Below are 24848 nucleotides of genomic sequence, written 5' to 3' on the forward strand. Positions count from 1 at the left end.
ATCTACAGTAATCCCTTTTGCCACAAAGGAGATATGAGTCATATCCTCTGATATCCACAGGTCCAGCCCACACTCAAAAGGAGAGAATTATCCAAGGTATTTACACCAGGTGGTGGGAATCTTGGTGGTCATCTTAGAATTCTGCCTACCACACTGGCTTTTAGTAGCTTGAAATAAAATAAAATAAAAGACAACAATGAAACACTCCTAGGAAATGCTGCATTACCAGTATTCTTTGTGGCCCAAGAATAATTCTATGTGGAAAAACCTGCACATCTATGAGCCAAAAGGAGATTCAGCAAGATCCACCAATGTATGCTAAAATTAGTGGGCTGACGTTTAAACAGAAAAAAGATATGTGCATTGTCACTGTATTAATTTCCTAGAGTTGCCATAACAAATCACCACAAACTAGATGGCTTAAAACAATAGAAATTTATTCTCTCACAGTTCTGGAGGCTAGAAGTCTGAAATGAGGTGTTGGCAAGGTTGGTTCCTTCTGGAGGCTCTCAGGGAGAACGTGTTCCATGCTCCTCTTCTAGCTTCTGGCAGTTCTTGGCATTCCTTGACTTCTAGGTGCACTGCAGTCTCTGCCTCAGTCTTCACATTGTGTTCTCCTTGTATGTCTTTGTCTGTGTCCAAATTTCCCTCTTCTAAGGACACTAGTTGTTGGATTAGGGTTTACCCTACTCCAGAATGACTTGACTTTAACTTGATTACATCTGCAAAGACCCTATTTCCAGATAAGGTCCCAATCTGAGGTTCTGAGTAGACATGATTTTTCAGAGGACATTAATCAATCAAGTATGGTCCCAAAGTGTCTCTCCCAAAACATTTAATAATTATAAAGGGGAAAATAGTAATTTTACTTTGAAGAATCTTGGAGGACACCACTTTAACCAACTGATTAAGGTAAACATCACTAATAATACATTTCAACATCATATACCCCCTGATATGATGCAATGAGAAGGGTACATCACTTCTGTCATATTCTTCCAAATAATGCATAGCTTTAAGCAAGGGAAACATCAAACAAAATCAAATTGAGGGATGTTAACAAAATAACTGACCAATACTGTTCCAAAGTGACCAGGTCATGAAAGACAAGGAGAAACTGAGGAACTGTCATAGAATGAAGGAGACTAAGGAGACATAACAACTAAATACAGTGTGGGATCCTGGATTTGATTCTGCAAGAGAAAATGGATACTAGAGAAAAAAACTGGTGAAACCCAAATTAATTTAGTAATTTAGTTAATACTATTGTGTCAATGTTAATTTCCTAGTTTTGAAAATTGTTCTGTGGTTAGGTAAGACTAACACAATGGGAAACTGAGTGAAGGGTTTATGGGAACTTTCTATACTATTTTTCTAATTCTTTTGTAAATCTAAAATTATCTCAAGACAAATATGCATTCTCCTGATTAGTGATGAGGCTAAGCATAATTTCAAATGTTTGCCTGTACAGGTTTTTATTTAATATAGACCTTCAAGTTGTTCTCCCCATTTCCCTTTTGACTTTTTCTTATGTATTAATTTAGTATGTATACATGATACTAATACATTGTCAGTTTTATATGCTGCAAATATATATTCTCCTAGTCTGTTGATTTTTAATTTTTTTTGTGCTGCCTCTTGTTGAATGGAATTTTTTAAATATGGTCAAATTTCTTACCAAAAAGAAAGAGATTCAGGGGCCGGCCCCGTGGCAGAGTGGTTAAGTTCACATGCTCCGCTTCGGCGGCCCAGGGTTTCGCCAGTTCGGATCCTGAGTGCGGATGTGGCACCACTCATGAGGCCACGTGCCACAGCTAGAAGGACCCACAACTAAAATATACAACTATGTACTGGGGGGACTTGGGAAGAAATAAGCAGGAAAAAAAAAAAAGATTGGCAACAGTTATTAGCTCAGGTGCCAAGCTTAAAAAAACAACAAAAAAAAGAGATTCAGAGGAGTTGGACTTTGTGAAGAAGTTTTAGGAATACCTTAACCAATTTACTTTGCTTATTTTTTTACCTTGCTTATTTTCTTGCTTTGCTTACTTTTTTACTTTATAGACACATGAGAGTGACACATGATAAAAAAACAACTAGATCTAAATAAGTTTAAAAGAGCTTCTTTTAATAAATATAAAATTAAAATGCTAAGTAATCAAAGTATTATGTCATAGTGAAAATGGCAACATATTTTCGTCTTGCTGGTGCATAAATAATGATGTATCATACAATCAGTACTGCCTTAGATTTAATTAAATGAGTGGAATTCATTTGTTCAATGAATATTAAGTATTTATTGTTATATCAGTCACTGTCCTAGGTTTACGGGATACAATGATGAACCAACAGAGAACCGAAGCTGACACTATTGTTCAGGAAGAAGGGCAATAAACAATTAAATTCATAAATGTGTTCATGTTGGATAGCAACACATGTTGTGAAGACAATGAAACAAGCTAATATTATAGAGAGTGATGGTGATAGTGGTTCTTTTACTTTAGAAAAGATCTTTGTGAGGCAGTAGCATTTGAGCCGAAACCTGAATGAGGAGAAAGTGCCAAATATGTCATGATTTGGGGAAAGAGCATTTCAGGCAGAGGCAACAATAAATGCAAGGGTTCTGAAGTAGGAACAAACCTGCCATGGTAGAGGATCCAAAAGGGCAGTGGAACTGAATCACAGGGAACCAGGGGTTAAGGACTTAGTAAGGACTAGGTCATTTAGGGCCATGTCAGTCATGGTAAAAGAGTTTGGATTTCATTCTAAGTGCAATTGATTTGCATTGAGATCTAATTTAAGTTTATTAAAATATTATTTTGCTCCACCCTTCCCTCTGGCTAACTGATTCATAAAGCTAAAATGTTATAGTGATTTCTTAGCATTTCAGTAAGTGCAATGTTGACATTTTAAAGGAAAGTATTTATGCAAAGCTTTTGCGTTATTCTTATTTAAATTATAATATTTGATTACATAATTGTTATTTTTATTATATTATTCTTATTTATATAATGCATTTTAACTGTTTAGGGGCTTGTAATAAATAACAGTTTTAGATTGTAGGGGTCCAGAATTAAATCTTTTTTTTTTTTTAAGATTTTATTTTTTTCCCTTTTTCTCTCCAAAGCCCCCCAGTACATAGTTGTTTATTCTTCGTTGTGGGTCTTTCTAGCTGTGGCATGTGGGACGCTACCTCAGCGTGGTTTGATGAGCAGTGCCATGTCTGCGCCCAGGATTCGAACCAACGAAACACTGGGCCACCTGCAGCGGAGCGCGCAAACTTACCCACTCGACCACGGGGCCAGCCCCCAGAATTAAATCTTAATATTTTACATTCTTATGGAAACAATTATTCTTTATGAAAGTTTTGCTCTAAATTGTGTTTTCCTGTCCTGAAATCTTGAATGTGGATCCCTTTAACATCCACTATTACCATAATTTTATAAAAGAAGTGCTCCTTAACTCCCTAAGTAGGAAAGACATAATATCAGAATAAAAACAGTCCTTAAAATCTTGAGTAAATTTAGCCTTATTTTTAAATCTCTACATTGACCTAATTTTTCTCATTTCACAGAGAACTAACAAAAATCTCATACACCACTGCTCAGGAAAACCCTATAAATGTGTGAAGGATGCTTACTTTTTATTCTCAGACTCCAGAGAAATATGCTCACTGATAATTGTAGAGGAAAAAACCCACAACTATAATCAGTTTCATTGTCTATTTAAGTTTCTCAGAGAAGAAAAATCAGTATGAGAAATAACCAAAAATAATATATACAATTTTTTTGTTCTGTTGGTTATTCCTTAATAGATTAAATATCTTCCCAAAGTCCATGACTACCCTGTTGTATAGGAGATGGTTTTCCAAGTGACTTCATAGTTACTGCTTTAATTAATTTCACTTTAAAAAATAAACATAAAAAGATAACTATATTTTTTGATTTGTCTCTAAAATTAACCTGAAAAAGATTATCGCCTTAAAATGTAGTGATCTTCTTCAAATGAAAGCTACCTCTAATTACAAGTACTTGTAAAAAGAATAAAGCATTCAAACTAGTGATTTAAATCAAATTACTCCATCTTTCACTTTCTCTAATGCATTGGAAGCTATATCATATGCTTCTGGGTTTATACACAGTCGCATTTTGTGCTAATGTAAATTGATAATTATGGATTAAGGAGGAATTTAAAGGCAATTGAGACATTCAGAATGAGGATGATGAAATGGTTATATGATTTAAGAAGGTCTTTAGAAGCTATGTGTAATGGTAGAAATCGAGACTATTCTTTCTTATTAATAGGAAATTATATTTATAGAATTTAGTGAGACTATTATTTCTTACATTTCCCATTGCTGTGATATTTGAGAATGTGTGCTCTTAGACCTAATTCTACTTTTAGCCCAGCTTCACATGACCTTGTTTCTAGTGCAAGAGCGCAGGGCAGTTTCTCTGTAACATTAGATTAGAATATCCAGACTAGATCTATTGCTGGGAAGGAGAGATCTCAATTTAAGAATTGGACAAAGGAAACAAAACAGTTGGTTTGATATGTTTACATTCTGTACTTCTCCAATAGAACATTCCAATTTCTAACAATTTCTTAGACTGTTGTTCAGTGCTATTCATTCAACAAGCTTTTGAGAGTTGTGTATGCCAGGCACTGTCTGGAACCAGGATGCAAAGATGAATGTCACAGGCCCTGTCCTAAAGTATCACCAGCTAGTATAAACTAATAATGACAAGAGAATGATCTATGAAAGCATTGAAAGTGAAGCAAATATCTGTGCCTAGGAAAGTGTGGGAAGGCATCAAAGAGAACAAAGAGGCAGCTTGGAGGTGGTATGGGACTGGACCAAACAGCAACAGAGGTGGAGAGAAAATCTTGCAACATCAGAAGTAGGATACTGCCTCCTCTGAGAATTCAAGATGATTTGCTCAGAATTGGATATTAGATACTTTCTTAACACTGTGCACTTTTCCTTCATTGCACTTATTTCAGTGTGTCTGTTTAGATTTGTTTTTGTGATCATTGAGTGATGCTAGACTGAAAGTTCCTTGAGGACAGAACCATGTCTGTTTGTCTTAACCACTGTGTAACACCCCAGCCATGACATGACATGCTGAATAAATGTGTTGAAAGTGAAAATGAAGTAGGTGGGAAAGTTCTCAGGAGCATGACTGGTCATTACGTACCCAATACTGTCAAGTAAGAGAGGCACAGAATGTGAGAAAAGCATTCCTCTCACCAGAGGGGACTACTCTATTGTTTGGCAACGGATAATTCATTGAACTTTTCTGTGGCCAGAATTAACCATTTTCCCTGGATGAATCATCCATTTGCCCTGATTTCAATCTTTTGGTTACTGATTCAGCCTCTTTGATTACCTGATACATTATGAATAGCTTCTGGTAACTACAAAGGTCAGCTGAAGGAGTTCTTTTGTTTTGGGGGGTTTTTTAAAAATGATTATGCTGCCTCGCTCATTCTTGTCCGTCTGTTGCAAGCAATATAGTTTCTGGGAGCACACACTTAAACTTCCAAATTATCTTGCTAAAAACCTGACTCTATACTAATGAAAATTCCAGTCTAATGGAGCAGACCAGAGAAAGAAGGCTTGAGCTGTGAGTGAGAAACTGGGATTTGGGGGTTTCTGGATTATCCCTGGGAAAAGAGAAATCCTTTCTATGACATTCCTAGATATGCCCTCCAAATTGTTCGCCCTCAAGAGTCACCCTGGTCTTGCTGCTTAAAGCATACCCAGGTTTGCAAAGATCAGAGACGCCTAAAGTCACCCGCCACCCCGCCCCTTTCGTCCCAGCGGAGACAGTAAACACCGAGATTGCTGCCCACAGCTCACGGGGGAGGGAAAGTAGAGAAACGCATCCACCATCCTGGTTGTGGTTAAGCGCAGAGCCCTGATTGGCGTCACTCAGCCCTCCTGCGCAAGCGTATTAGAAGTACCCCGCCCCCCCTTCCTGTGCACGCGCTTGGAGCCCGCAACTCTCGCGAGAGAAGCGAGATTTATTCCTACGTACCGGGCCGTGCTGCTTATGGCGGCGCTGGAGAGGGGGCGCTGAGCTGTTGGGGTGAGTACGACCTCAGGGTCCAGTTGAGGGTAGCAAGAAGCCAGGCTAAGGACGGGTGAGAAGAGCAAGACTAACAGGAGAGACTTCTGAGTCAGGGTGGGCACTCCTAGAGCTTCGGGTAGGGAAGATCCCACCCTAAGTCCCTACCCCGGGCTTTTCCACCGGGCCCCCGTTCAACTGCCTAGGCCTCACGTCCGGCCGCAGAGCCGAAGCGAAGAGTCGAGGCAGGCGGTCGCGCGTCGTGGTGGTGGTAGTGACTAAGTGGGGGGAGGGAGCGAAAATGGAGGCTCCGACCGCAGCCAAGATGGAGGCAGGGGTGCGGGGCTCAGGCGCCGAGGCTGCTGGGAGTCGTAGTCTGGCCACTTCCTCCGCTGCGGCTTGGCGGGGGAAACGGGAACTACAAGTCCCGGCGGGCGGGGCGAGGGGGTGGTGGCGCGGTCCTTTGTGTGAGGATGGAAGAGCCGGAGGCACAGGAGAGGGGCCTGCTCTGACTCTGGGCGCTATGGTTTCCTGGCCGTCACCTGCTTGGGGATGTGACTACGAGTACCAGAGCGCAGTGCGGCAGTGGCGCCTCCTTTGTGTATAGACTGAGACCCCGCTCCGTCTAAGTGCTTAGAGACACCTCCTTTCCCCGGCCACATCTGGGACAGCGCGGCTGAATTGTCATCCTTACTTCCACTCACCTAAAGCTGTCTGTCTTGGGTGTCTGCATCCAACCTTCCCTTTTTTCGCCTCCCCTTCGGCTTTTTGAGAAAGGGAACCAGCCCCTAATCTTAGGCATGTAGCTTTCACTCCTCTGTCCTGGGGTTACGGCGTGCTTTGTGAGAGCTCAGTGAAGTCCTCCTTACTGCCTTTTCTGGCTCTTGTGGTGCAAGAGCCTGGCCCACATTGTGCAATGAACGGCTTGGCTTCGTCATTCTCTGTAGTTAGTTTTTTAGAGCCCTGGTCCGAGACACTGTCGAGGTTTTTACCATCCGATGTTTTATCAGTACGAAATCTTAGTACCACGGTTCTTTTACTTTAAGATTTTTGTTTAGAAACACCCAGACGGCTCCTCTTTTGAGTCACAAGCGAGGCAGGGAACGCTCCCTAAAACAGCCTTCAATCTGCAAACACAAAAATCTGAACGTTGTTGTGCGACGTAATTTCCTTGTTTCGCACCTAGAATGAGTGATCCTCTTTAAAACAGTTGAGAGACTGGGTGGAGAGGGAGGGAGGACACTGAAAAGCACTGTGGTAGTTAAATCTGTTTCCTTTGAGAGACTTCGTTTTTTGTCAGGATGGTATGAACTGGCAACTCTCAGCTGGAGCTACCAATCTGTAAAATGTAGGTATCAAATTATAGCCCACTGATATAAGTTATTCTTTATCAAAACGCTGAGTAATTTTCATTTTGAGTTTCTTGAAGGCAAGCGTTCGCAATGCTAATTGACTACATTGAGGGGCAGTATAATAATACCTTGGTGTCCTTTTGGTACTCACCAGTAACAGGTATTCTTGGTGTGGGTAAGGAGGGGCTTTATATACATACTTTGAATAGGCATATGCTTGAGTCATAAAATCTAGATAAATATTTCAACCTTGTTTCTTTTTGTTTCCTTTTAGCCCTAGGCCCGAAATAAAAGAGATGATAGTGGTTTGAGTGATTTTGCAGCTGCTCTGGATGTTTACCATCGAGATGAGTATTTATAGCAGCTGAGTTGAAAAGTAAAGTATTTGAGGCACAGAAGATAGGTTTTCTTTTTTGTAAATAAGTTCTGACTTAACAGGTATGACCTTTAGAGTGTTGTTGAAAATTCTGGTAAATTTCTAGCAAATCAAAAATGAGAGTGTGAAAGCTGACACGTAGTCCTGCTTTATTCCACTCCTGTTCCCCTGCCTCCATCTGAAGACACACTGTGCAGGGCCGTCCAACATTTAAAGAAATATTTTCTTTTAAATGATGGTACATAAAATTTACCATTTTAATCTTTTAAGTGTACCATTCTGCGGCATTAAGTTCGTTCACATTGTTGTGAAGACTATACTCTTGACAAGGTAGTTGAAACAGGGAAATGCTTTGGACAGATTTTTCAAGGAGTTGAATTTTAGGACTGTAAATAAATTAAAAATCTTGAGATCTTGTTAAATAAACGCAAGGAATTTGCCTTCATAGGTTTGTCTTTTCAAAAAACCAAGGGGAGACTATTTTAAGATCTTTGACCCAGACTGTCTTATGGAGAGCTGTAAATCTTGTAGGATTAATAGAGAATTAGAGTAAGAACAATTGTAACTATTTTTTAAGACTTAATAGCTGGAATGTCTTCATTGGTGAAACTGCTGTGGTAGGAGTGACTTGCTTTCTTGAGTCCCATCATTTCTTGCTGTTAAATCCCTTCTGCCAAATCAGGATTTTAAAAATTCCTTTGGCTTGATATTAGAATGTTTCCCACTTTCATGTGTGAGTACCTAGTTAAAAAAGAAAACAATACAAAACTTATTTCAGGACCCAGCCCGGTGGCGCAGCAGTTAAGTTCACACATTCCACTTCGAAGGCCTGGGGTTCGCTAGTTCGGATCCCGGCTGCGGACATGGCACCGCTTGGCATGCCATGCTGTGGTAGGCGTCTCATGTATAAAGTAGAGAAAGATGGGCATGGATGTTAGCTCAGGGCCAGGCTTCCTCAGAAAAAAGAGGATTGGCAGTAGTTAGCTCAGGGCTAATCTTCCTCAAAAAAAAAACAAAAAACAAAAAACAAAACTTATTTCGGTTCATACTGCCAAGCCTTAGGAATTCTTAGACATTTCTGTTGTGCTACATTTTTCATTAAAGTGTTAAACTAAATAAGATATTCTAGGCAGTATTTTGTTCAGACGTATTGAATGGTAGTTTTATTTTTGGAGCATTTTTATATTTAATAGGTTCTTTTATGCTGAGGTAAAACAGTGTGCAGTTGAAAGTAAATTCACAGCAGTTTCTTCACATTGAACATACAGGCTAGCAGCTACAGCCAATATACATAACCAGTTAGTTATTTGCTCTTCTGCTTCTCAAATATAATAAGTACAAGCTCCTGCTATGGTCAAGTGAGCTAGATACTACCTCCTTTTATCAGTGAAAGTCTTTGCCCAAGGACCTTACGTTTACTATTGCTTTATTGAGCATCCCAATGCTTTTTTCCCTCATCAGCCTGTACCTGCTCCAACCGATATGGTAGCCACTAGCCATGTATGGCTGTTGTGAACTTTGTGCACAATTCTGAGTTGAAATGTGCTATAATTGTAAGATAAACATTGAATTTCAAGGAATGTAAAAAAACTCAATTTTTTTAGATTGATTACATATGGAAAATGACAACATTTTGGATATATTTGGTTAAATAAGATAATTAAAATGAGTTTCACCTGTTTCTTTTGACTTTGCTAGAAAATTGTAAATTACGTATGTGGCTTGTGCTGTGTTTCTGCTGGATGGTGCTGGTCTATACTATTCTCTGAGTTTGTTCCTGGAGCATTTCTTCAGCTTCTTCCCACACTGGCATTTGTCCTATTTCAAAGTATTATTGTGTGTAAAAGCAGTTAAGTGATAGATGGATATATAATTTTAAATATCTTAGTAGCTGTTCAGGTAGTTAACCCAGCACAATTGTTATTACTAAATATATACAAAAAGATAGTTGCAGCAGTTTGCTTTTCTTTTATTTCCTCTCAAGATGGCAATGACTTAAATTGTTTTAAATTGGGTTAATTATCTAAACTTTATCATTTTCCTTATATTCTGGAGTAAAAGTGAATTAAAACCTGTTAAGCACTTCAGTTAGATAGGTTATAGCAAAATAGGATATACCTAAACATGCCTTGAGTTAATGCATCAAGAAATATGAACTGGGAAGTTAAGGCAAGGGTATTATTCATAGAAATCAACAGTAGAGAGAGAAGCTTTTCAGTTCCATGCTGCCTATTTGGGTCTTTGCTCTTCTCAAAGGAAGAAGGTACTCTGAAGAAAGTAGGTTAGGTGGGGAGACTTTTGTAGACTGGTTTAGCTTTTCGTTAACATCTCCCCAAGTCAGTGCTGTACACACTTTGAGAATAATTTATCAGAATGATAAACTGGGTTATGTGATATATTTTAAGTGGATTACTGACCACATAAATGTTAGTTCAACACGTAGTATTAATTTAGTGCCTACTTGTGCCTGGCTTCTGGTAAGCAAACTGGGGGAAGACCGTAAATAAAACAGGTGATGATAATTTTGAGACAGGTGAAATAAGGAATAACTTTGGATATCAGTTCAAGTAAAGGAATTAACTTTAACTCCTAAAACAGTATGACATAATAGTTGATAATTAACTAATGGTGATACTGTTTTCACACATAGCAAAGGAAAAAGGAATTGATTACTTAGCAATCAGGGAGACTCAGATCCACATTTAAGTTGTTCTTAGTTTTTTTGATTGGTACACGGTATTTCATGTGACTTTAGATGTATCTAGCTTTTGGGAGGATGGAGGGGATGCACTTACCAGAGGGTTAAGGCAAAAGAAGTTGTCAATACCACCTATGAATGTTACTAATCTTGGCTTGAGTGGATAGCCAATTTTATTAAAATACCCAATGGGTACCTCTAAGGTGATTCATTGAGTGTTGAATTGATTGAAAAACATTTAGTTAACCATAGAAATCTTGAAGCGGTAAAGATACTAATGAAATGAAATTCAGCACTGTCAATTATTCATGATAGTTGGTGGGTTTGTTTGAGCTTTAATAGATCCTAATAGGCTTCATTATTGCCCGAGATTGGCCCTGCAATGTTCCAGATTTTTGATTCTGGAAGTCTCTTATTTCTGTGTTACTAAGTGACAAACCTGACAGTTCTTAACATAATACAACACCCTAGACTGGTTTAATCCAGTTCAGGTTTTTCAAGATAAGTTGTTTTTCTTGATTCCTCTCCCCCACACCACCAATAATACAAACAACCTTGTCCTTAACAGTTTAATGAAATTCTCACCTATTTTATCAGATAGCAGTTTTGAGGTCTTTTGGTTCATAAATAGACCTAAGATATTAAAGTTAAACCAGTGTACTGAGTCTGTTTTTAAAAGAAGAGATTCATTCTTTTTTTTTTTTTTTTTTTTTTTTGAGGAAGATCAGCCCTGAGCTAACTACTGCCAGTCCTCCTCTTTATTGCTGAGAAAGCTTGGCCCTGAGCTAACATCCGTGCCCATCTTCCTCTACTTTATATGTGGGACGCCTACCACAGCATGGTGTGCCAAGCAGTGCCATGTCTGCACCCAGGATCTGAACTGGCGAACCCTGGGCCGCCGAAAAGTGGAACATGCACACTTAACCACTGCGCCACCGGGCCAGCCCCCACAATTAAACCTGGATCTGATACTCAAGACCCACATCTTTTCTTTTCTTTTCTTTCTTTTTTTTTTTTTTGAGGAAGATTACCCCTGAGCTAACTACTGCTAGTCCTTCTTTTTTTGCTGAGGAAGCCTGGCCCTGAGCTAACATCCATGCCCATCTTCCTCTACTTTATATGTGGGATGCCTACCGCAGTCTAGTGTGCCAAGCGGTGCCAGGTCCGCACCCAGGATCTGAAGGGGAACGTGCGTACTTAACTGCTGCGCCACCAGGCTGGCCCGAGATTATTTCTTGATTGGATAATTAAGACTTTATTTAATTAACCAAAACAAAATTTTTACAAGTTGGTAGAACTGTCTACACTTGAATTGTGATGTCTTTTACCTATTATGGATTAAATTACCTTTTTGCTGTATTAGTTTCTACTTTGGTTAAGTTTAGTAGTACTGGATTAGGCACTAAAGGGGGCTGTGAGAAAGAACTTGAGTTTGTCTCTCAGAAATTTGAAATATAGTTGGAGGAACAAGATGTATAAACATGAAGTAAGCAAAGTGCAGAAATGATTTGATACCAAAAAGAACCATGCAGGCAGTGGAAGTTAACTGCCTCATGTGGTGGGAATTAAGGTAATAAGCCTGTGCTGGAATGGTCAAGACAGACTTTTCTTCCACCTTGAAGAAGGCAAAATTATATTCTTTGTTGGAACACCCATAAACACAAAGAAGACTAGAATTCAGGAATCTCCCAAGAGTTCTGTTTATGGATTAAGGAGGAAAATGCACCTATGGAGGAGAAGAGCTGGAGAGCAGTAGAGGGTAAAGATGGGGAGAGACACACCTTGAATGGTGGATTTTAAACCCTGTCTGCAAGTCAGAAACACCTTGGGGGAGGAGGGTATAGAGAAAATATACCAACACCTGGGACCTAACCTGGTGAGGTTAAATGAGTATCTTAGGGTGGGATCCAGGCTTTGTGGTTTTTTGGGGTTTTTTTTGCTTAAGGAAGATTAGCCCTGAGCTAACATCTGTCAGTCGTCCTCCACTTTTATATCTTGGTCGCCACTGCAGCATGGCTGACAAGTGGTGTAGCTCTGCTCCTGGGATCCAAACCTGTGAACCTGGGCTGCTGAAGTGGAGTGTGCCGAACTTAACCACTATGCCATGGGGATGACCCTGTTTTTTTGTTTTATAAGTTGCCTAGGTGTTTGACTTGGATGTGCAGGCAGGATTAAGAACTTCCCATCTAGCCTGCTGGAAAAATCACTGAAGATTTTGAACAAGAAAATGAGATGAAATTGGAGTTTTAGATCAGTCTGGCAGTATTATGTGGCAGAAAGTGGAAAGGGTTGACACTGGAAGTTAGCAGATGTGTTAGACACCTGGACCAGAATATGTCATTTAGGACAAAAAATGAACACAAAAAACTATCTTGAAGGAAATATTGATAAGACTTCCAACATTGGGTGTGGAGGTGGAGAAGGAGGAATCAAAGGTCTTTACAACAGTGGTGCTACTTCAAGCCAATTAAATTACTCTTTGAGTGGGTACTGGGCATCGGTGTTTTTTAAAGCTTCCCAAGTGCTTTGAGAACCGTTGCTCAAAGATGTATCTAGTCTGGGTAATAGGAAAATGATCCAAATAAAATTGAAAGATTGGACATATGTAACTTTTGGTATTTGAAGAAACGACATAAAGCCATGGAATGTTAGGTATGGCTACAAAAAATGACCACAGATCAGCTATTACTGAGTTTTCATTTTGCATGTGAGAAACTGAAACAGAGTTTAAAAAACTTGTTTGTGGCATTTTACTAGTATCAGTAATTAGAATTGAGTTCTCCTAGTCTAAGCTGTTTCACCAGCTCTGACCTCTCACCTTATAGTCATTCTTATTTCTGATGTTTTTCAAGTATACTATTAATCTCTTGGCGTATCTAAAACCAAATCCACCTTTTTCTTCTCCCCATATAAATCATTTTAGTTAACGTTTGAGTCAGTGCGAAATAATCATTTTTATAGCTAGCATAAAGCACAATTCTGTGGTTTTATTTATAAATTTATTTCTTTTTTTTCCTATCTCTTGTTTCTCTTTATAGACATTTCTCGTCTGTTTATGGCAACAGCTCAAATGAGATTCCTCTGTTTCCTTCACTAAGTCATCTCCCATAGGATTTCAAAACTTAATACCCTTTCATCAAGAACTAAGGCTCTCTGTTTCCTGTTACATCAAGTTGAAATGCTTCATAATCTGGCTCCAGTACACCTGTCACACCACATATCCCATTTCACTTTAACCCAGCCCTCTCTTTTAGCCAGGCTGGCCTGTTGTTTCAGAGGAAGCAACTTGTTGCCATGGTCATTCATGTAATAAACCTCTGTTGATGCTAGGCATAGAAAATCACATACAGGTCCCGGCTCTCAATGAACTTAGAATTTAGTGGCATACTCTGGCTTGATACATGTAATACTTTATGCCTAGAATACTCAACTGTTTTCTTTCTCTTAAAAATCTGCCTATTTCTCCAAATTAAGCTCAAATTCCACCTCTAATTAACAGCCTTCTCTGACTATGCTCATAGTGTTGCTCTGATGAACATACAGTGGAGAATAAATAATGAGTATTTCTAGTATAGTATGTGACATATTAGGTACCCAGATATTAGTTGAGCAAATTAATTTTTGGCGTTTTGTCCTATATTCTGGTTTTTCTTCGTTTATAACTCTTGTCTTCTCAGTAAGAGTGTAAACTCCCTGATGGCAGGAACTTTTTATTTTTCACAATACCTAACACAGTGCTAGGTGTTTATAAAATGCTTGTTCTAAATTCAATATTATGCTGTGTAACTTATACCTTATTTGGGGAGGGGTGTCAATAAGGACTGTGAAATAATTTCCAGTTTTGAGTGTGATACTAAAGGAGGTATCCATTAGCACTTGAGAGATTGCTCAAATAACGTCAAATGCATGTGCTTCCAAGTTTCCTGCATTACATACTTGACCAGTGATTCTGAGTTAATCAAATGGGTTGTCCCTCTGTCCATCCTCTGTCCCTGATTCTTTTATGTAAGTTATACTTAATGTCTTCATTTTTTATCTCTAGTATGAAGTGTAACAGAACAGACTTTACCACCTGAAACTGCTGCTTCAAGTTCAGATCAGGCAAAGAACAAACCTTGAAACAACCAACAAGACCAAAGAAGAGTACACTTAAGTTGAAGACACAACACTTGATCTGAAACAAGAAGTTTGTGCCTACTCAACAGCTTTGAAAGAGCACTTCCCAACGCTGCTAGTAGTCTTTGTTTTCTTCAGTGCTGTACTGTGAGATTGCCCGGTGCAGCAGCAGTTGTATTCTTTATTAGCTTGATAGATCATTTTCTCTCGCTCTTTTTTTTAATACTAGCAACTTTCATCCTTTGAAACGTGTGCTGGAAAAGAAGAATCAGCAAATACTACTGAAAGTGCAATATTTGATTATCACTGCGAGGTAGGTTTGTAGTTTCGTATTGGCAAGAATCAGTTTATAATTCTGGATTTCCTAGTTATTTGGTCAAATGTAAAATCTTCTTAATCTGTTCTCTTCTGAAGTTATTCTCAAAACAATTTATAGTCTCAGCTATTTAGTCTGAAAATATCAACACTAGACTATTTAATTAGTTGTCTCTTATTAGACAAGGACAGTATTTATGGCCAAAACCATGGGATTTTTCACACAAGATTATACTTATTAATACATGCAGATCTCTTGATGTATTGGTCTTTTAGAAAGAAAAGCTCTATCAGTACTACTTAGAAGTTAGAGTTTCAGGTAGGATTGCCCTTTGCCATCTTTCTAACCTAGGGTAAAGAAAACCTACAGAGAAGGAACATTTGAAGGTGAGTAGTACTTTGTTAAGAGGGAGAAGAGTCTTCTGGTAGAGGTATAGAGGTAACAGGATGAGTAGATTCAAGGAGATCTGAAAGCATGTGGTATATATTGAGTAGTCCATTACAAACAGTGAAGAAGAGTTTCATAGGGTAGAGTGAGTAACTGGAAACGGACGCTTGCTGGAGGCAGATTGGAAGGGCCCACTGTATTTGAATTTATTCTATAGGAAAGTCATCAGATGTTTATAAGGAAGGGCTTAATGGATTTTGTATTTCAAAGCTGAGATCACTTTATTTGGTTTTTATAGTTATATATTCATAAGGATATCTTTAAAAGAGAAATGGTACCACTTTTAAGAGAGAGGGTGAGAATGGGAAGAGCTGATAAGAGCAATGAGTAGAACACAAGGAAGATAAAAGCTAGGGTGTAGGCAGAGAAAGAGGTAGACACTAGATGTTTTAATGGTAGAAGTGATAGGACTTGGTGACCAATTAAATGTGAAGATGAGCCTGGAGAGAATTGACTTAGTCTCTCCAATTGCCCAAGCTAGAAACCTTTGTAGTTCATAGGAGTAGGGAAGTTTAGGTGAAGACTTGCTGAAATTAAGATATATCGTGGAGATATATGTGGTGATAGTTAATGGAGATCTATTACCAGAAACTTTAAATGTCTTGATTGATTTTTAAAATAAGACTTTTCAATAAGGATATTTGATAGAGTATCTCATAGCATAATGGTCAGTATGGAGAAATGTAAGTTGGATAATAATACATTAAAAGGTATTGACTAATGGGCTTATTTTCAGAGAAGTTTCCAGATATGTGCTGTCAGATTCTTTCTTTGCCCTGCTTTTTGAGAGGACCTAGTAATAAGTAGTTATGTGAGTACTTATATGCTAAGACCTGTTCTAGGCTTTTTATATGCAGCAGTTAATCTAACCATTCCAACCACCCTGTGGGGTAAGTATTAAGGACATAGAAGAATGCTTAAAAGATAAATTACAAAGCCTAATAATTAAAAATTATCCCTATAAGTTGGAACTCCAGATTGTCCAACAAAGGAAATTTAAAAGCATTAGATTAGTTTTTTCTTTAGGAACAAATGATCAGTTACAGAAGTACTAAAAGAAGAAAACCTGATTTTGCTAATTAATGATCTAGAGATTTTTTTTAGTTATCATACAAAATTACTGAAATTTTAGTCTACAGAACCAAAAAAGATACTCAGTACTCTCTGTATATTGTTCAGGGTACAATAAGAATAGTAGCAAAATGCACTTTAATGAGTAATTGTTTAGAACACATCCAGAAGACAGTGTATGAAAAACGGTTGCACATTCAGAAAACTGAAAGGAGCAATGGAAGTTAAGGGAAGATATGTTTAGATTAAGAATACAAGTCTCTCTTTTTTTGCTGGGGAAGATCCACTCTGAGCTAACATCTCTTGCCCATCTTCCTCTTTTTTTTGCTTGAGGAACCTTCGCCATGAGCTGACTTCTGTGCCAGTCTTCCTCTATTTTGTATGTGGGTTGCTGCCACAACATGGCTGCCAGTGAGTGATGTGGGTCCACACCCAGGAGCTGAACCCTGGGCTGCTGAATGGAGCACACCAAAAACTTAACTACTAGGCCCCAGGGCCAGCCCCTACAAGTCATTTTTTAAAACTTTCAGTGACATAGGCTGCCTTTTCTAAACTAATCCTTTGTCAGTAGAAGCCAAGCAGACTAGGTTAGGAAAAGGCAAGGAGGGGGGAAACTCAGATGTCGCAAGAAAAAGTTACAAAGCACAGAGTCTTGATTTCTGCACCCCATCTTTACCTTTGAGGAAACAATCCCATAGAAGTTAGAAGTAGGGGCCAGCCCGGTGATGTAATGATTAAGTTTGCACACTCCACTTCAGTGGCCTGGGATTCACCAGTTCAGGTCCTGGGCACGGACCTAGCACTGCTCATCAAGCCACTCTGTGGTGACATCCCACATAAAATAGAGGAATACTGACACACATGTTAGCTCAGGGCCAATCTTCTTCACCAAAAAAAGAAAAAGAAGTTAGAAGTATAAGAATTAGAACTAAAAGCCAGTCTTGGTTCTAGTTCTTTGTTCTTCAGGAAACTTTAGTTGATTTCTTGAATTAAAAGTGAAGTTTAAATTTGACCTGAGATTCTTTCCAATTCTTTTTTTAAAAGGGGATTAATACTGTTAAATGACTTTTCAGTTTTAAAATAAATATTTAAAAAAAGTCTGAACTTCATGAGATTGAGGATTTTTGTCCGTTGTGTTCACTGCTGTATGAGTAGAACCTAGAACAGTGCTGAAGCATTGTAAGCCCTCAAGTTCTGGTACAGTGTGAGTTGCAGTGGTTAAGAGTGTGAGCCATGCAGTCAGTACTGGGTTCTCTTCCCATTTACCATTTTATTTTAGCTCTTGCCCTTAAGACATCTTCTAAGTGTTTGCTCATCTGTGAGCATTAAATTAGACTTCTCTCGTCTTTCCTTTTTTAAATACGGTTGAAATCATACTATATAAATATCTTTTTTTTTATTATTTTTGACTTATACTTGTCATTTCATGTTAAGCCTAAGCATTTTCACACATCGTTTCTAATAAATGCTTGGCATTTATATAAGTTACTATGACTTCTTGAACCAGTGTTAGACTTTAGATTGTTCCTAGGAATTTGTTCTTAAAACATTTCAGTGAACACATTTGTGCGTAAAGCCTTGTTCACATTTCAGATTTCCCCAGGACAGGTTTCCTGCAGTGGAATTAATAAGGACGGTACTTCCACGTCTGGTACCTGTTGCTGAACTGCACTTCAGAAGGGTTGCACCGGCTCACTGCCATAAAAGTACGAGCGTATTGTTCTTAGCCCACTTTCTCAATGTTTTTAAATCTTTTATCTTTGGTGGTTTGATAAATGAATAATTTACTTTATCTAAATTTTTGATTGCCAAAATTGAAATTTTTCATATGTTTTGTGTTTAATGAATGAACTTTAAGACTAATTTGTTTGTCTTCATGTCTTTTGGTAATTCAACAAATGACTGCCTACTACGTGCCAAGCACTGTTGTGTCTAGATGCTGGGGATTTATCTTTGGAAAAAAAGTCCCTCAAGGAGCTTATATTCTAGTAGTTTAATTCTTACTGATCTGCTTAAATTCTTTAATACACTGATATATTTATATTTGTATTTGTTTTCCTTAGGTTTGAGTATAAAAGCTTGTACTTTTTATATAATCAAATATTGATTGATCCTTTCCTTTGCAGTTTTCTCTGTTGCTTTCAAACCTAGAAAGTCTCCCTTCCAGAAATGTTATAAATAGATGCATTTTTATTTAATATTTGTTAAGGCATTTAATACAGTTCATCTGGAATTTTTTGTATGTTGTGAGGTGAGCAACTAAATTGATTCCCTGCCCCCCCATTTAAAAAAAGCCAAATAATATTTACGTACTGGTCATTACCTTCCACCCCTTTTTTTGGTGTTGTCTTTATCTTCCTTTTTTATAAACATCCCTTGTTGAGCTATCTACTTTTTCCATTGGACTCCTACTATTGTGTAATTGGTGGTCTTGGTTTTTGTGGGTTTTTTATTTTTAATGAACTTCGTTTTGTTTAATGATACTTCTTTAAAATTTTGGTGGTGCTGGTTAAGGAAAATTTACAATGCGGTGGAAATATAGTTTAGCCAAATTGTTAGGAAATCTTTGAAGGAAAAGATGTTAACATACTGTCTTATCTAAAGTTGCTTGAGTGTTATGTTTTTCCCTTTAAAAAAAAAAAAAGCCCCCAAATGGATAAAGGTTAGAGAAAGAAACGTAAGTCAGGAAAGATGCTAGGAGAAGGGGGAACACTCTTTTTCAATTCTATTTTGATGTGCAATTAGAGGTAAAATGAGACTTGAGCAATACAGCCTAAATTCCAGCACCCTTGTTAGAGAACAGTTTAGAATCTTAGAAGAAAGTGAGTGCTCTAATTCCTTCTTATTCTGGTTCGTTTTCCCTTAGGGTTAGAGCAACAGGAGTTTTACTCCCTACTTGCAGGAATGTGTGGTAGAACTGGAGACTTGAGAATGTGGTTTTCGCAACTTGGCCTGTGTATTACAGATCATATTATTGTGTTCTCATTTGTATGATAATGAGAACTACAACGTAAACAAAAAGGAAGCACAACTTGGAACTCGTGACCTAACATGTCAGGGATCTAGAGTAGTGGTATTCAAATTAATTTAATCGTACTGTTAGTAAGAGCGTGTATAGTCAATATGTACGTTTGTATTATACATATATGTATATATATGTACATATAAATTGTGTGATTATACAGCTGTATTTGCATTGTAAAACATATGCTACAAATAGAGGACAAAGGTGAAATAAGCAATATTATAAAAATGGTTTACCTGTTAACAGTGCAGAAACTTCCACCCTCACTAGAAATATGTCTGCCTGCTTAGTTATAAGTGTTTAATGTAAAAACTATACTATCATAAATTAATATCTGAGGAACAGTGTACATGTATTGTGTTTTATTGCTACTAGTATAGGTCTGTATCAGTCTTGATCTTAACATTTTGGCAGACGTGTCACATCTCAGAAGGTTGTTTATTTCATAATGTGGAGGTTAAAGAACTAGAACTAAGATTAGAAGTATCAGTTCTCATACTCTGTGCTTGCCTTATTAGCATTATCTTCTATTTAAGATTCTTAGGAATCTTTGTCGACCATTTGTCTGTTTGTGAGGGTAGTTTAGTTAAACTAGATAGCTAAATTTGTCCACTTAATTAGGCAAGTATGAACTGTAATAGGCTGAAAGCCAATGAATTGAGTGAAGACTTCACCATCAACCTCTCGTGGAGTTCTCCATTCTTCCCTCTGAATACCTGAGTGATGTATGTGATGTGAGATGATGTGACATACCAACTCAGTGAGGCCTCTCCTGTATATACATAATAAGTATTTATAAAAGCTCGTTTTTATCTCTGGACAAAAATATATATACTTTTAGTATTTTCTTCCCATACCCTATTGGATTATCTTGTGTGTACTGTACTTGAGGGAGACAAGTGATTGAGAATATTGGATTCTATGTAAAGTTGTTGGACATTGAGAGAAAATTGGGCACAATTGTCTCGCTGTAGCAACCACCGGAGAGTCCTTATGGCATTTTAAAAATTGTAAATTCTAGGGATTAGGGATTAGGGATTGTGTAAGGGCTTTAAGAAATACATTTCAGTTTGACCTTTTGAATGTTAATGCTATAATTTATTTATTTCATCAGTAGAAATCTGGTTAAATGAATTATATTTTCCTAAGGTAACCTAATGATAAATCTGTAGAGATGTACAGGTTGACTGTCGAATGTGTTAAATTGTTTTTGATCATAGTTATAAACATTGTGCTATGTTATCACAGCTGTTTGAGATGGAGAACGTTTTTACTGTGTCATCAGATCCTCATCCCCCTCCTTCACTTTCTTTACCTTTATCTTCTACCTCATCTGGGACTAAAAAACAAAAGAGGACCCCCATGTATCAGAGATCTGTAAGTCAGGGAAGCAGTCATCCCAGCTTATTTTGCTTTGTGTTAAGAGCATGACTTAGGACGGCCACTCACTTTGGTTGAAATACCTTGCAAACTCACTTTCTAACTTCTCTAAGCATTTCCTTCACCTTGAATCTTGAAAGATAAGTTTAATAGTTCAGGGCCTTGCTACTCAAAATATGTGCAAGAATCAAAAGCATTGGTATCGCCTTGCGAGCTTGTTAGAAGTGGAGAATCTCAAATAGCTGCCTCTACTAAATCAGATTTCATATTTTAACCAGATAGCCAGGTAACTTACGTTTGAGAAACCCTAATTTAGAGCCCAGATTATAGAGCTGTGCGTTCTGAGTTTGAATCCTCTACCATTTGACTTTGGCAAGTCGTTTAACCTCTGTGTCTGTTTCCTCTTTGATAGAATGGGGATATTACTTTCTAGTGGGCTTTGGTACAAATTAAATGAGTTAATATGTGTCAAACAAAGGATGATGTCTGGCATGAAAGAACTGGAACTTAACTGCCTACAGATATGATGGCTTTGATTTGCATAATTTGGCCATCCCAGACACTGTTTAACTACTTATACTTGGGTTGATCTTTCTAGAATTTTAGTGATTTTTTTTTCTGAGGAGACATATTTTTATTAATAATTCCTGCCACACTTAAATGAAAATGCTTATAAATCAAATTTTCCATGAAAAGGTGAAAACTAGTTGTAAAGATGTATATGTTGCTGCCGTAGTAAATCACTTGTAGACCTAGCCTTTGCCATGGATTTTGTCCTGTTTTATGCTTCACTTAAATTAATAAAATAATTTGTTTCTATAGTTTTATTCAAATAAGGTAAAATGAAGTACCCATTGTGATAGACAGTATTTGATGATCTAAACAGGTTCCATTGCATTACATTTTAGTAGCTCCTCTTTTCACTAAAGAATGTGTTCTTCTGCTTTTTCTAATCATAGAAAAAAATGACAGTATTTAGAAATTTCATGAGTGTCTGAAACAGGTGAAAAGATTTCTTGAAATGTAACTGAACTGATTGAACACTTTTAGACTTGAAGAGCTTTTGTTGTCTTGGAGTTCATCTTCTCACTATTTTGGCTTGTCTTCCATTAAAGGACTTAAGCATGCGTTACTCTGATATTTTCTAGTTTGAAATAAGTGTTGCATAGAAAGTTTATTGTTTTAATCTCTACTAACTTAAATAATGCCTTCGAGATGCATGGCTTACCAAATAGTATTAAAGTTTCTATTTAAGTTTCAAAATAGGTATTGTTAAACTTGTTAAGGAAGTGTCCTGATAGTTTGGGTTGCCATCCCTTGAATATTAGTTACCTTTGTTCTGAATTCTTTTATTTTGGTAATGTAAAATTAACGTAAAGGCAGCTTTTACGTATGTAGTTGCTTTACCTTAATACTAAACTCCAGAAATTCTGTTTCTTTGGTAAGTGAATATTCTACCATAAATTGGGACAGTTCCCTAAAATAATTCAAATTATTTCCTCTGAAATATTTTGCTATCTAAATTAACATTTCAAAAATAAAAGCCTGTAATCTTCTCTTCACCTATTTTACCTTTATTTTTTTTGCCTTTTTATATTAAAAATTTGGTGATAATCAGATTTAGTATGTTGTAGAGATAATACAGATCTGTATATATTGAGTTCTTTTTCTTTTTAAAACAGATGAGCTTTGATCCAAATCTTCTCCACAACAATGGACACAATGGGTACCCCAATGGTACTTCAGCAGCACTGCGTGAAACGGGGGTTATTGAAAAACTCCTAACCTCTTACGGATTTATTCAGTGTTCAGAACGTCAAGCTAGACTTTTCTTCCACTGTTCACAGTATAATGGCAACCTGCAGGACTTAAAAGTAGGAGGTAATCTGTCATTCTCTGTTTTAAAAAGCCAATCACAAATTTCTGTTGCATATCAACTTGCTCATGAGATCAAAGTGTTATAGTTTTCGCCTTTTAATTATACCATTTATGTCTATATAAACTAGCAGAGTCCTGATTTCTATTGTGGTGGTGTCTTTTTGAAGGATGGAAGACTAATTGAAAGTTATCTTTGAGTATTTTTTAAATAGATACTTGGAAGGTTTAATTGTGATTTACCCTAATAATGACTATTTAACTATATGTTAGATTTTAGCCCAGTGAAAATGTTAAACTTTTATAATATTAGTTTGGATTATTTTACTAGATATTTTTTTTGGTAGTACCTGAAAAAATAACTCTTAAACAACGTCACCACTTGGTCTATGGAAATTCGTCTTGGCTGACACCATAAAAAACACTTTCACATGTAAAAATGTATGACTTATTAAAGGACTGACGTTACAAGGTCTCAATGTCTATTTTTAAAAATATTGAGAAAAAAGTCAGAATAATAGTTAACATAAGTATTGGGCATGCTAATTACTCTGAGCCCTGCAAGATCATTATTTTGGTTAATCCTCACTTTATAGATGAGGAAACTGAAGTACAGAAAGAGAGAGGTTAAAAAAAACAGTTGCCAACCATCATGATTGTTATATTGCCTCATTGGTAGTTTTTGTAAATGCCAGGAAAACCAAGACTAAGGTGTGGCTGTCTTAGTTTAAAGCACTGGTTCTGAAACATTAGTATGTATCAGAGTTTATCCACAAGGCTTCTTAAAACAGATTGCTGTACCTGATGCACAGAGTTTGTCTTTGAATAGGTCTGGAATGGGCCCCAGGAATTTGCATTTACTAAGCTCCCAGGTGCTGCTGCTGCTGGTCCAGGGACCACACTTTGAGAATCACTGGTCTGAGGCAACTCAAATGCTACATTAAGTTTAGCTTGAAAGTGAGATCCATTTTGCCAGAATTAGCCCAACAAACACCACTTTGTTTATTTTAGATGATGTTGAATTCGAAGTATCATCTGACCGGCGGACTGGGAAACCCATTGCTGTTAAACTGGTGAAGATAAAACCAGAAATCCTCCCTGAAGAACGAATTAATGGACAAGTTAGTGACTTTGAAGCTTTGTGTTTTCTTAGGGCCCTGCATTTGCATATCTTTCACATTAGAAAGGGAAGATTCTCCCCATCTCCTCAGTTTGCACGTAAGAGAGCTATAGTATATAAAGATTACTATTTTAAAATTAAATCAGAAGCACTGGCATTTCTTGACCTGAATTAAAATATGGTCAAGACTCAATTTAGGTTTTTACATATAACCCTAAGTCTATACTTACAGTCAATTCATGTACTGTAAGTTTGAAACTTGGCAGCATGACATCCTCTTGTGGATCATATTAAAATGCATCCCTATGTCTAGTATAGAGGATATTAAAATTCAGTTTATATTGCACAGTGCTGCTCCTGAAATGATTAGCAATGGAAATTTTTTTTTTTTTGACTGGTAGGTTGTGTGCGCTGTTCCTCACAACTTAGAGAGTAAATCTCCAGCTGCCCCGGGTCAGAGTCCAACAGGGAGTGTATGCTACGAACGTAATGGGGTAAACTTGTGTATTTTTCTTAAACCTTTGCCTGATCCACCATGTGATCTATAAGCGTACTTTAAAATTCAAAATAGAAAACGTAAGCTGCAGTTGATAAAATCAGTTTTAAATTTGGTGTCTGAGAGACTTTGAGTGCGACATAATCAAAAACTTGCAAAGAAAAAAATCCATAGGACTTCCAAGTGTCTTAGCTTGCCCAAGTGTGACCTTAGTTAGAACATTGAGGTAAAATGTTCCTTTTATGCACTTTTTTGGGGGTTGTGGGAGTGGGACCTTTTTTCTGGTTTCTTTTAAGCACTAACTCCAGCTTTTTTGTTTGGAATGCCTTATATAAAAATTGTTTTTTTGAAATGTAACTACAGTCTCTGGGCAAATGCTTCCACGTGTGTAAGCTTTTTGAAGTTGGGTTGCTGCTCAGCTGTGGACTCGCAGAAGTCATCAGCATCATGGAGGGGAAGTGTGTGTTTATATGAATAAAACAATGTACTTGTCATAAAGCATTTAATT

General features: G+C 37.4%; 1 protein-coding gene across 22 annotated transcripts in view; it reads left to right on the forward strand.

Annotated features, from left to right (window-relative positions):
* Positions 1-5896: 5896 nt before the first annotated feature.
* The window catches only part of CSDE1 (cold shock domain containing E1), a 36469-nt gene continuing 17517 nt past the window's right edge, over positions 5897-24848 (forward strand). The window contains exons 1-7 of one of the 22 annotated variants that reach the window (XM_005610298.4): positions 5956-6089; positions 14537-14923; positions 18038-18150; positions 20718-20846; positions 22532-22730; positions 23736-23845; positions 24246-24338. In XM_005610298.4, the coding sequence (XP_005610355.1) occupies positions 20727-20846; positions 22532-22730; positions 23736-23845; positions 24246-24338 (522 nt within the window). In that variant the 5' untranslated portion in view covers positions 5956-6089; positions 14537-14923; positions 18038-18150; positions 20718-20726. Of the gene's footprint in view, positions 6090-14536; positions 14924-18037; positions 18151-20717; positions 20847-22531; positions 22731-23735; positions 23846-24245; positions 24339-24848 lie in introns of all 22 variants that reach the window. The other 21 variants (XM_005610299.4, XM_070267192.1, XM_070267188.1 and 18 more) reach the window with 21 other exon arrangements.

This window comes from Equus caballus, chromosome 5 (genome assembly GCF_041296265.1).
Source record: "Equus caballus isolate H_3958 breed thoroughbred chromosome 5, TB-T2T, whole genome shotgun sequence".
Classification (NCBI taxonomy): Eukaryota; Metazoa; Chordata; class Mammalia; order Perissodactyla; family Equidae; genus Equus; species Equus caballus.